The 12,152-nt window shown below is 34.4% G+C and overlaps 1 protein-coding gene across 4 annotated transcripts in view; it reads left to right on the forward strand.

The window, feature by feature from the left end:
• Positions 1-12,152, forward strand: part of ATAD2B (ATPase family AAA domain containing 2B) — a 125,442-nt gene that overhangs the window by 84,599 nt on the left and 28,691 nt on the right. For all 4 annotated transcript variants that reach the window (XM_043469254.1, XM_043469255.1, XM_043469256.1 and 1 more), the window contains 2 exons: positions 2,329-2,514; positions 10,818-10,953. In XM_043469254.1, coding sequence (XP_043325189.1) covers positions 2,329-2,514; positions 10,818-10,953 — 322 coding nt within the window. The remainder of the gene's footprint in view (positions 1-2,328; positions 2,515-10,817; positions 10,954-12,152) is intronic.

Below are 12,152 nucleotides of genomic sequence, written 5' to 3' on the forward strand. Positions count from 1 at the left end.
GGAAATTAAGGATGTTTTTCCTTTAAAAGTTTGCATGTAATTAGATTAATTCTTGATTCATGTAATTATATATTCATGGACAAGAAAGTCTGAGCCTTTTTATTTTTTTATATTTATCTTAGACTTTTTTCCTGATTATTTTCCCCCTCTAGGTTTTCAAATATAATTTCAAAAAGTTCTAATAAAGATGCTTTCCTAAAGTCTTTGGAAATAAAAAGGGTAATGAAGTATCATTATCTTATTAATTTTGAGAGGTTTGGATGAGAAAAGGAAAGAAATAGAAATATCCCTCAACTCTTTTACAGTTGGTGATACTTATATATGTAGTTCAACCTTGCAGATATGTTTGAAACTCCTACATTACTGCACTGTTTAACTTATGGTTCTGGAAAATTGTTTATTATCATTTAAACTGTTGCTTTGCCCATACTCTCGGGTCTTTGCTAGCAGGTAGATGTTCTCAGTCCATATATTAATAAAAAATCTAACCTACAAATACTAGAATTAGCAAGGCAAATTTCATATTTTAAAAAAGGCATGTTTTCTCATCTTTCCCTGGGCATGTGGTAACCTGCACGGCTAAATTAGGTAGGTAGTTTTGTGAGGTTTCTTAGTAAGCTGTAGAGTTTGTTAGTCTTTTTCATATAATCACCTTTTTCTTCCTGCTGGCTTTCCCTTGTTTTATCAGCAACAGCCATTGGTCACTGTCTTCTACATACCATGCCTGATTTGGGTGGCATGTAGTAAAATTAAAAACATTTTTTTGGAATCAAATACCTCTCTTGCCTTTGTGCTCCTGTGTGGTTCCTTCCTTTTGCCAACATTTATGCTTGTTTTTCTCTTGTGAATCTTCTACATGAACTTTGGAAAATAATAATCCTTGGATTTCAAGATCCAGGATAAGAGGGTGTGTGTTTGCAGAAAAGATCAAAATTTGAAGGTCCTGAAGGAGTTGTACTGTACAACAGTTCTGGATTGGTGGATATGCAAATGTTAAAAGAAGGGAAGGAACAAATATTACTTTTGATGTGAGTGATCATAACATCTACATTTCCAATTAGGGGGAAATTTTTATTTTAGCATCTTTCATCTGGCTTATTATTAAATTGGCAGTACATTTTATTTTACACAGGAGATTTAAAACTATATAAAATATAATATTTGAAAAATTCATGCAAGTGGTAGGCTTACTCATTAAAGAAAAATAATCCTTTTGAATCTTAGAAATGTTTTGATAATCATTTAAACTATTTGATTCTCATTTCTGTTTCTTGCACATTACATAGGCTGATTGAAATGTGTTTAAGAGCAAATAGAGAATTTTAGAAGTAGAATTCTTATATTGAAGAGAGAGAGACAGGTTTATTTTTTTCTGGCTGCACCGCATGGCATGTGGATCTTAGTCCCCAACCAGGGATCAAACCTGTGCCCTGAATTTGAAGCATGAAATCTTAACCACTGGACAGCCAGGGAAGTCCCTGATAGTCAGATTTTTAACTTACTCTTACACTTGTTAAAGGTACTGAAGAGATGTCATATTAACCTGTAAGAATTTATTGATGGACTATTGAGTTGTTGTTGACTTTTATGGAAAACAGCAGTAGTTCTGTCTGGCAACTTATTAATTGCCAGCCTGGTCTTTATTTGCATGTGTTGACAGACTGTGACTGAAGCTATGGTTAAGACTCTTTTTAACACCTGGGGAAACTTTATTTTCTACTTTCTGAAGTGGGAGTGTCTCATAGTTTTTCGCTAATTTATTTATTGCTTTTTAGAGATTAAAGGTGTTTTGTGACTATTTTATAGAAGATTGAATTAAGGTAATGGGAGGTAAACAAGTGGTTCAGCTGAATAGTTCATTAATTTTAAGCTTTAGGGTGGCATATCTTGGTTAAAGTATTTAATCCATATGTTGAGTGATTTTAGGCAGTGTGCACGAACATGTAAACTATGTCTTCTTTTTCTTCTTTGTGCTTCCTGATAATCACTCTTACGTAGGTGACATATAGGTTGCATGCTTATCTCTTTATTTGCAGCATTATAGTGGTGTTTTACTTTATGTGATAGAGAGATGGAGCAATATGATACCTTTACACTATTAATACATACTGAGTAGGAAGAGTAACAAAAAATTCTCCTTTTCTTAGGTGGGATAAGGGTAGATAGAAGTTAAATGTATGGTTTGTGCATTATGTCTTGAACAACTTAAATATTGAGGCTGACAGTGATAGTAACAGGCCTGACACATTTAATGTATTGGGAAGTTACTGTGTAGACTTTAGAATAATTTCTATTTGAATTTTTAATGCCAGTTCTTTCCTTAATTAGATTTTTCGTGAAGCTCGAAGAACAGTACCTAGTATTGTTTACATGCCTCACATTGGTGATTGGTGGGAAGCTGTCAGTGAAACTGTGAGAGCAACTTTTCTGACTCTGCTACAAGATATACCGTCATTTTCACCCATATTTCTGTTGTCTACCTCTGAAACCATGTACAGTGAACTGCCTGAAGAGGTAAGAACTGACTAAATATTTATGTTTTCTTGTGGTTTTAAAATAGTTTTCCTTGTAATTTGACATATTTTAGTTACCATAAAATCAATACTGTCAAGGTTTGTGCCTTGGTTGTACCAAATATTAGCCATGTGACTTGTTAATTAACTTTTTAAGTTTCGGTTTGTTATTTTTGATATATATTTTGATATATTCCTCAGTGTTGTTATGAATTATGAGATAATTCATGCTTAGACTGGACTATGATGTATATAGTAACCACTAAGAACACCTTAGCTGTATCGTCATCAGTGCCATTATAATGATCCTTCTCCTTCTTACCGTCTGTTAGATTATTTGGTGGGATTTGACCTTTCCTCTCTTTCATTGGTAGCATCATGTTGTGCATATTTTTAAAACCTGATATTTTGCATTTGAATTCAAATCCAACTCAATAGTAAAGAATAAGGTAAAAATCACAGTTGTTTCAGGAAAAAATGAGATCAACTTGTGAATGAAATTGCTTTTTAAGAAGTTATTTTAACATTCTGAGCATACCAGGTTTTGAGATAATCTCTTTTAGAAGTGCTTAGAAATATTTTGCCCAAGCAACACAGTTCTTATAAAAGCTTTATATGTTTCAAATTTTATAGTCTGAATCTTGATTATATAAAATTTTATGATTCAGATTTTTTTACCAAGTTCTTTTGTTCTGTTTCAGCTCTTTTTATATATCTTGCTAAAGTGAATTTGTACAACTTACTGCTCTTGTAAGAAAAGTATATTAAATGTAGAATATTTCTCTTTTTTTTATTCAGAGTCTGATATTATTGAGACCATTAATCAGAATTTTTTTTTCTTTAATCACAGGGAGTGGTAAAGTTTAGTGGAAAGATGTGTGCAGTAATAGTCAGAAAAATACACTTGTTGGTGTGACATAATATATGTGAATTTATTTTGGAAACTACAGCGCTCCAAAATGTTTGGTATTATATTAGTATTATAAAGTAGGAATGCTTTTGAAATGATTTAGGAGAATGGACTGAACCTGGACATAACTGAACGTAGGAGCTGCATCTTAAAATTTGATCCTCTCAACTAGTTTTATTATTATAATTTTATAAAAATTAAAAAAAATTAGAATAATTAAGCATTCTAGGCAGAAGTGACCCTATATTGTTAAAAAATTTGTAAATAAAAGTATTACTAAACCTATCTTTGTGATACAGCAGTTTTAATTTTGCATATTCTTGTTTATTTGCATATGTGATTTTATTGTTAGTTTAGTTTTATAAAAGCTAACATTGCATCATATACATTTTCAGTGTTGCTATATTGTTATATTTTTTTTGTGAATTCCGATATCCTTGATTAATAGCTAAAATACTAGAAATTTACTAGCATTGAATCCTAAAATTTCAGCACCCACCCTCCCATCTTCTGTATTCTTCACCCTTATTATACCAAATAGTTACTAAAGGTATCAAGGATAGTCACTGTGGGACAGAGTGACACACTTATTAGTGGGGTGAAGATTATGGAGATTTTGTTAGATTACTGGTTACAATATATATTTTATATTAATTTATATTAGAAAAGCCTCCTCTGCCCCAAGCCTTTCATTTTAATTTCAGCTTTGCATTAGTATATTGTTCTGTTTTGGTCACAAAGATAGTAGTGAATAATACTTAGTGCGTATTGATAAATATTTGGTTAATAAATAAAAAGCATAGAGAGTTGCCAACTGAGTGACTATGTGAGCAAGGTGCCAGACTGATGGAAGAAGAATTGAAGTACATGGTGGGTAGCAAAAAACTAAGTGATTCTAAAAGAAAGAAATGGCCAGTTACTATCGTTTATTTAGAAAATTCAGTGGTAAATTAAAATAACAGTAAGATACAGATTAAAAAAGAAGGGTTTCATAAACTCTCTTTAGGACAGTTCATAGTAATAGATTTAAATAAAAAACATTCATTTAAGTTCAGCAATGCCATTTATAGATAAGTAGTTTTTCATAGATAAACAAAAAAGAACACAAACAACACAAAAAGTATCATAACCTTTCTTCATGGACAGAGGATTTAGGAACAAACACAAAGATACAGCACAGACAACACAAAAGATACAAGAGTATTTATCATAGCTTTTCTTCATAGATTGGAAACTAAATATTCTATAGTAGGGAATTGGTTAGGTCATAGTAGATTCCTTCCATGAAATACAGTGAGACCATTAAAAATATTGATGTAGAAAGCATTTAATGTCATGGAAAGATGCTTGACTATATTGCTAAAAATGATAGGCATTGTATCAGTATGTATGGCATTATCTGGGTTTATATAGAAATAATTATGTATTATATAGTCATATGTATAAATAAAACTATGTAGCTATTAATAATAGTAATTATCACTGGGTCTTCAGATTTTAGTTGTTTTTGTTATGTTTTCTAAATCTTCTGTAATAAATGCTACTTATTGTTCTCATCAGGAAATAAACTCATTCAGAGATGAAAAGAAAAGGTTCTCTACTCAATTTTTAAAAACAAAGCAAAACAAAAAAGAATTAGTCATCATGGGACTAATAGGGATACAAAAATGTTTTCTTTCTGTGGGACAAAGTGACAATTTCATCCTTTAGAGCCCTTTTAAAATTCTCTTGTAAATGTGTCTTTGTATCTTTCGCTCTTTTCTGAGTCCAGAGTTCAGTTCAGTCGCTCAGTCGTGTCCGACTCTTTGTGACCCCATGAACCGCAGCACACCAGGCCTCCCTGTCCATCACCAACTCCCTGAGTTTACCCAGACTCATGTCCATTGAATCGGTGGTGCCATCCAACCGTCTCATCCTCTGTTGTGCCCTTCTCCTCCTGTGCTCAATCTTTCCCAGCATCAGGGTCTTTTCAAATGAATCAACTCTTCGCATCAGGTGGCCAAAGTATTGGAGTTTCAGCTTCAACATCAGTCCTTCCAATGAACACCCAGGACTTATCTCCTTTAGGGTGGACTGGTTGGATCTCCTTGCAGTCCAAGGGACTCTGAAGGGTCTTCTCCAACACCACAGTTCAAAAGCATCAATTCTTCTGTGCTCAACTTTCTTTGTAGTCCAACTCTCACATCCATACATGACTACTGGAAAAACCATAGCCTTGACTAGACGGACTTTATTTTTCATTCTATCTTAAATATTGTATGTGAATGTGTTTCATAGTAGAAATAGTAATATTAGTAGAATAATATGTTTAAGTAAATATGCATGTACCGGAGGGAATATTTTCAAAATTTTTTTACTGATGAGGCATTTCATTACCCCCCAAAATTGGAAATAATTGTTCTAGATGGACTGTTATCAAATTGTGATCCATGGACCCCTGTGAGCCCCATAAGACTTTCAGAGATTTGTCACATTCCTCTTTTTTTTCCCCAAGCTGTGTATCTTATATTATTTTGTTTATTTTGGCTGTGCTGAGCCTTTGTTGCTGCGCTGGGTTTTTCCTAGTTGCAGGGAGTGAGGGTACTCTTGATGGGAAGCATGGGCTCTCAGCACGATGGACTTCGGTCGCTGTGGCACATGCGTCAGTGGTTGTGGTTCCTGGGCTCCGAAGCACAGTCGCAGTGGTTATGGTGTGCGGGCTTAGTTGCTTTGCATCATGTGAGATCTTCCCAAACCAGGGGTGGAACCCATGTCTCCTGAATTGGCAGGTGGATTCTCTATGACTGAGCCACCTGGGAAGCCCTGTATCTTCTTGAATATGGGTTTTCTTAATGTATACCAATCGCAACAACATTATTGTAGCAGATTGAATGCAGAAGCAGAAAATGAGAATCCAGTTGTCTTTCATTAAGCCACACATTAAAGAGATTTGAAGAAAAGTAAAATAGTGTCACTCTTCTCAATTTTATTTTACATATATAATATTTTATATTTTGAAAAAATATGTCTTTCAAAAGAGTGTTTTGTTGTTCAGTCACTAAATCATGTCCGACTTTGCAAACCTATGGACCACAGCACATCAGGCTTCCCTGTCCTCCACTATATCCTGGAGTTTGCTAAAGTTCACGTCCATTGAGTCAATAATGATATTCAACAGAATATGTGTTTTTAAGTTTATCTTATTGAAGTATCGTTGATTTAGTGTTAATTTCTACTGTGTAGCAAAGTGATTCAGTTTTACATACATTCATATTCTCTTCTATTATTCATTTTATATGTAATAGTTTGTATCTGTTAGTCCTAAACTCCCAATATAACCCTCCCCCTTGGCAACCACAAGTCTGTTCCCTAGGTCTGGGATTCTGTTTCTGTTTCATAAATAAGTTCATCAGCAGAATATATTTTAGTGTTGACATGTAATAGGTTTTAAATGAATATATTATTTGGAAGGTTCTTAGTTTTAATTTTTAGTACATAGATATTGGCCAATATAACCCAGATAAACAAAAGCTCTTTTGGGTTCTGGAGTAATTTTTAAGAGTTTAATGAAGTGTGGAGACCAAAACATTTGAGTCTCTAACCGCTACCACAAGCTCTTTGGGAGGAGGGGACTGTCTTACAGTCCTTCACTTCCTGATACACTGGAATTGCTTAGTAAATGTTTGTTACATGGAAAAAGAATTTGACCACTGAATTACCACAAGGGCTTTACATAAGTCCTGCCTAACCTCATTCCTTTTTTTTTTTTTTTTTTCTTGTTTTGCAAAATTCTAGTGTAAGTAATATACTTCTGTGGACCTTGAAGATTTTTTCTGAGAACAGCTGGAGAATTTCAGTTGAGATATATGAGAATTACAAATTATTTCTATTTAGGAGAATTAGGAAAAAAGAGTCCAAGGTTGAACAAAGAAAAGAAAAGAGATTTTTAAACAAGGAAGCAGATAGAAGTAGCTGGCAGTTCTTAAAATGTTATGATATGACTCAGCATTTTCACTCCTAGGTAACTACTCCAGAGAAATATAAACATACATTCACCCAGAGACTTGTACACCAGTGTTCCTACTAGAATTATTCTTCATAGTGGAAATAACCCAAGTATTCACTAATTGGTGATTAGTGAAGCAAAATGTCATATATACAGAGTGAAATATTATTCAGCAGTAAGTATAGTAAACTGCTGATACATTGTCCAGCATGAGTGAACCTCAATACATTATTCTAAAAGTGAGAGAAGCTAGGCACAGAAGACTACCAGTTCTATGATAGGCGATTTCCAGAAGAAATGAAATCTCTAGATGCAGAAACCAAACCAGTGGTTGTCAGCTTGGAGTGAAGTAAGGATAGACTTTAGATGGGTACATGGGAACTTTTTAGAGGTAATAGAAATATTTTTTTAGTAAAACTGACTGGGATGGTTGCACAGCTGAATTAATTTACTAACAATTATGGAACTTAAAGTTTCAGAGGGAAAGTAGAAGGTATGTCTAAGTTTATCTGGGAAAGTCAGAGAAAGCTTCACCCAAAAATCATTGGCTTGAGTGGAGAGTTAAAAAAAAGTTTAGGAAAGAGTAAATAGCATATATAAAAACCATTGTGAACCAGTGTGAAAGAGAACATGATTCTTTCAGGAAGTTAATATGAGTTTCGTCTTGTTGCAGCATGAAGTTTGAGTCTGGGAACATCTGAGTTCTGATCTGAGTTCTCATCTGAGTCTGAGTTAGGAGTGAATTTAAAGAAAAACAGGCTGTTGATAGTAATCAGACAGGCAAATCAGGGGGATTATTGTAGACTTGCTTTTGGTTTGCTTTTATATTCACAAAGTTCAACACAATGTTGAAAAATGATCAGAAGGAAGAATATTTAAAACTGAAATTAAATGTTTTGCTTTGAACAAAACACTTGAACAAAATCTTGTTACTTCCAGGGTATTGAGTTCTGTTTATTTTTATTTTTTTTATTTTTTTTTTCCAGTGGGTTTTGTCATACATTGATATGAATCAGCCATGGATTTACATGTATTCCCAATCCCGATCCCCCCTCCCACCTCCCTCTCCACCCGATTCCTCTGGGTCTTCCCAGTGCACCAGGCCCGAGCACTTGTCTCATGCATCCCACCTGGGCTGGTGATCTGTTTCACCATAGATAGTATACATGCTGTTCTTTTGAAATATCCCACCCTCACATTCTCCCACAAAGTTCAAAAGTCTGTTCTGTATTTCTGTGTCTCTTTTTCTGTTTTGCATATAGGGTTATCTTTATCACCTTTCTAAATTCCATATATATGTGTTAGTATGCTGTAATGTTCTTTATCTTTCTGGCTTACTTCACTCTGTATAATGGGCTCCAGCTTCATCCATCTCATTAGGACTGGTTCATATGAATTCTTTTTAATGGCTGAGTAATATTCCATGGTGTATATGTACCACAGCTTCCTTATCCATTCATCTGCTGATGGGCATCTAGGTTGCTTCCATGTCCTGGCTATTATAAACAGTGCTGCGATGAACATTGGGGTGCACGTGTCTCTTTCAGATCTGGTTTCCTCAGTGTGTATGCCCAGAAGTGGGATTGCTGGGTCATATGGCAGTTCTACCCAAAAGTCTACAAGCAATAAATGCTGGAGAGGGTGTGGAGAAAAGGGAACCCTCTTACACTGTTGGTGGGAATGCAAACTAGTACAGCCGCTATGGAAAACAGTGTGGAGATTTCTTAAAAAACTGGAAATAGTTCTGTTTATTTTTAAGGAACCAGTTAACATTAGCATTTTCTGCTATGTCTTCTCTGTATATTTGCTATATCTTCACCTTTGCCCCTTGTAGGGTCTCCTCTGTTTCACTAGCTCTGTTATAACACTTCTGGCATGGTATCATAGTACTTTCTTGTGAGACTTGAGACTTGACAGCAAGAAGTAAGCCTCTTTTCTTCAGGTTTATAACTACAGTGTCTGGCATGATATTTGGCACATAATGGATGTGTTTGCCAGAACTTTCAAGAAAAGTCTTGCATAGCATAGATTGAAGGGTTTAAAGGATTTTTACATGAAGGTAGTCTTCAAAGAAAATATTGGATGGGCACAAGGTAAAATTTTATATTAATTCTTAAAGGATTTGGCTTCGAGTTGAGGTAATTTCCCATCCAAATGCTGAATTCTGATGGCTGTTTTTCATTAATTATCTCTTCTCTGTCTTAGAATTTTAGAGTTAGAAATGGCCTTTACAGTTTATATAATCTAGTCTTCTCTATTTATTCATGTTATGACCTCAGGCCAGTCACATAAACCTTTCCAAGCCTAAGTTTTTTCATCTGTAAAATGAGGGACTTCCATGTACCTCCTTGTTACAAAGATAGGTTAAAATAATTTTTAAGAATTTCTACAATTCGTAGTGACAAACTGAATGGACTATCCAAAGTTTATAAGAAATATATGCCTGAATTTGGGCTAGAATCTGATGTCTTAAATTTTAATCCAGTATTTCCGTACTGTCATGTTTGGGACTTCTTTCTGTATTAGTGATCTTTTTCCTTGTTTTATTTGCAGTTTCCAATTTGATGCGGGCTGGGAAACAAAAGCACAAGCTTTACTCATTCAGTACATGCTTATTAAGCATTGCTAGGTACCAGGTATAGTGGTAGGTATAGGAAAATAGATGAATTCTGTTCTTAGGAAGTTTGGTGTCTAGAAGTAGAAAATAGACCTTCTTAAAAAAATCAGATAAAGTGTATAGACAAATGTGAATGATGTAAAGAGGATTTAAACAGCATATTTTAGAAGGGGGACATCTGGGGTCAAAGTCTTTATAGAGTAGGTGAACAAAGGAGAGATGGCAGTCACTAACTGGAAGGAATTGGGATATGAGTATGGCAGGCTTAATTTTGCTTGGGAGTTTTGCATGGAAGGTGATGTCACTGTGGAGCATCCTTTGATGAGATTGAAGGTATAGTTTATCTGCTGTGAAACCAGGATTCCAGAGGATCCAGTGGGGTAGACTCAGGAGAGGAAGTCAGTGGATAGGAAGCACACAAAAACATCTCAAGAGAAGGCCATGCTGTTCATATCCTCTTCGCTCTCTATTGTGTTGACAGGTTGTCGATAATTACTTTTCAGCTCATGTAACAGCTTTTTGAGATTGTCCCCATCTGACTATTGTAATCAACTATCCTTTTTTATATCATAATTTATTAATGAATTGAACTGGATCATTATTTCATTCTTGTTTATTCCATGAGGTTGAACCTCTCAACAGCATAGCCTGAGACTACTTTAATCCTGCATGAATATTCAGTGAACATTGAAAATGGTACCGGAGTTGAAGAAATTATAATTTGGTATAATATATAAGCTTTTAATTCTCTTAATATTTAATGTCTTTGTGTGTGTGTGTGTATGTGTGTAGGTTAAATGTATCTTTAGAATACAGTACGAAGAGGTCTTGTATATTCAAAGGCCTATTGAAGAGGACAGAAGAAAATTTTTCCAAGAACTGATTCTCAATCAGGCCTCAATGGCTCCACCACGAAGGAAACACACTGGTAAAGTTCCTAAAGCCTTTAGGAAAATGCGGGGCGGGGGGGAGTTGGAGTTAAGAAATATCCTTTCTTGGAGTCATTAAAACAAAACAGTTTTTTGTGGAAGACAGTTTTTCAGGTTTTGTTTAACTTTAGATGGACACATGGAAGTGGCCATTGTGTTTAACTGACTTGAGATTGGGAAGTACAGCCTCATCCTTAAAGCTTTTCTAATGGATGACTGTTAATGAAGTAGTCTCCTTATCACTTCAATCCAGATGCTCTAGTAGATTTATCAGACTCAAAAAGTCATAGAAAAAGTCTTTAGTTCTGCTCTGTTTTAGTCATTTTTAGTACTAAGGGCTTGAACTAGCAGGTTGTGAACAACAGGTGTTGTGTTGATTGCTTTCTGGGTCAGGGTTGTTTCGTTGGGCCTGATTAGAACAACTGCCTTTTCTGGTTTATTTTATTTATTAATTGATTTTTAAAATATTGATTGAGCACCTATTTTGTTAAATATATTATGCTAGGCACTTGGAAGTCTATCATGGCTCTCTTTAAGCATTAGAGTTTTCTTGGCCTTAAGAGGGGCCTCAAAATTATTCAGTCCTCTGACTTAAGAAAGGGCTACATTCTAAGTTCTTCAGTAGTTTCTTTTCCTAATCTTAAAGGTGGTAAAAGATAAGATCCTCTTGATTAATCTGTCTTTCAGTGTCTTTGAAAAAATAGTAGTACTGTTTATTAGAAGAAATTTAAGTCTCTTATCTTTTGTTCTATTTTTTTGTGTTTCTCGTGGCTGTTCTTAAGGGATATTTAAATACATTTCCCATTTCTGCCAACTCCTTACTGTTTCATACTTCTTTGTTTTTCGTTGGTTATGTTATTAAATACTTCTTTGTTTTTCAGTGGTTATATTATCCAATACTTTAATAAATCTATGGCCCTTTAGTGGCTCCTTTTCACATTTTTCTCAGTGTTTATAAGATGGATATCTATCAAATTAATATAGCTGTGGGGTTTTCCCCCCAGAAACCTTGGGAAATTCAACATGGAAGTTATACCTTCTGTTTATTGGTTGTTGCCTTCTGCTAATCTAAATAACAGCATTTAAAATATTTTATTATTAAAGTGATTCATTTTAATAAAGTATCTTGCATGTTCCTAGGTATATTAAAGTCCTGTAGATCTGAATTTTCTATGTTAAGGATTAACATTATTATTAT

The sequence above is a fragment of the Cervus canadensis genome, chromosome 5 (assembly GCF_019320065.1).
Source record: "Cervus canadensis isolate Bull #8, Minnesota chromosome 5, ASM1932006v1, whole genome shotgun sequence".
Taxonomy (NCBI): domain Eukaryota; kingdom Metazoa; phylum Chordata; class Mammalia; order Artiodactyla; family Cervidae; genus Cervus; species Cervus canadensis.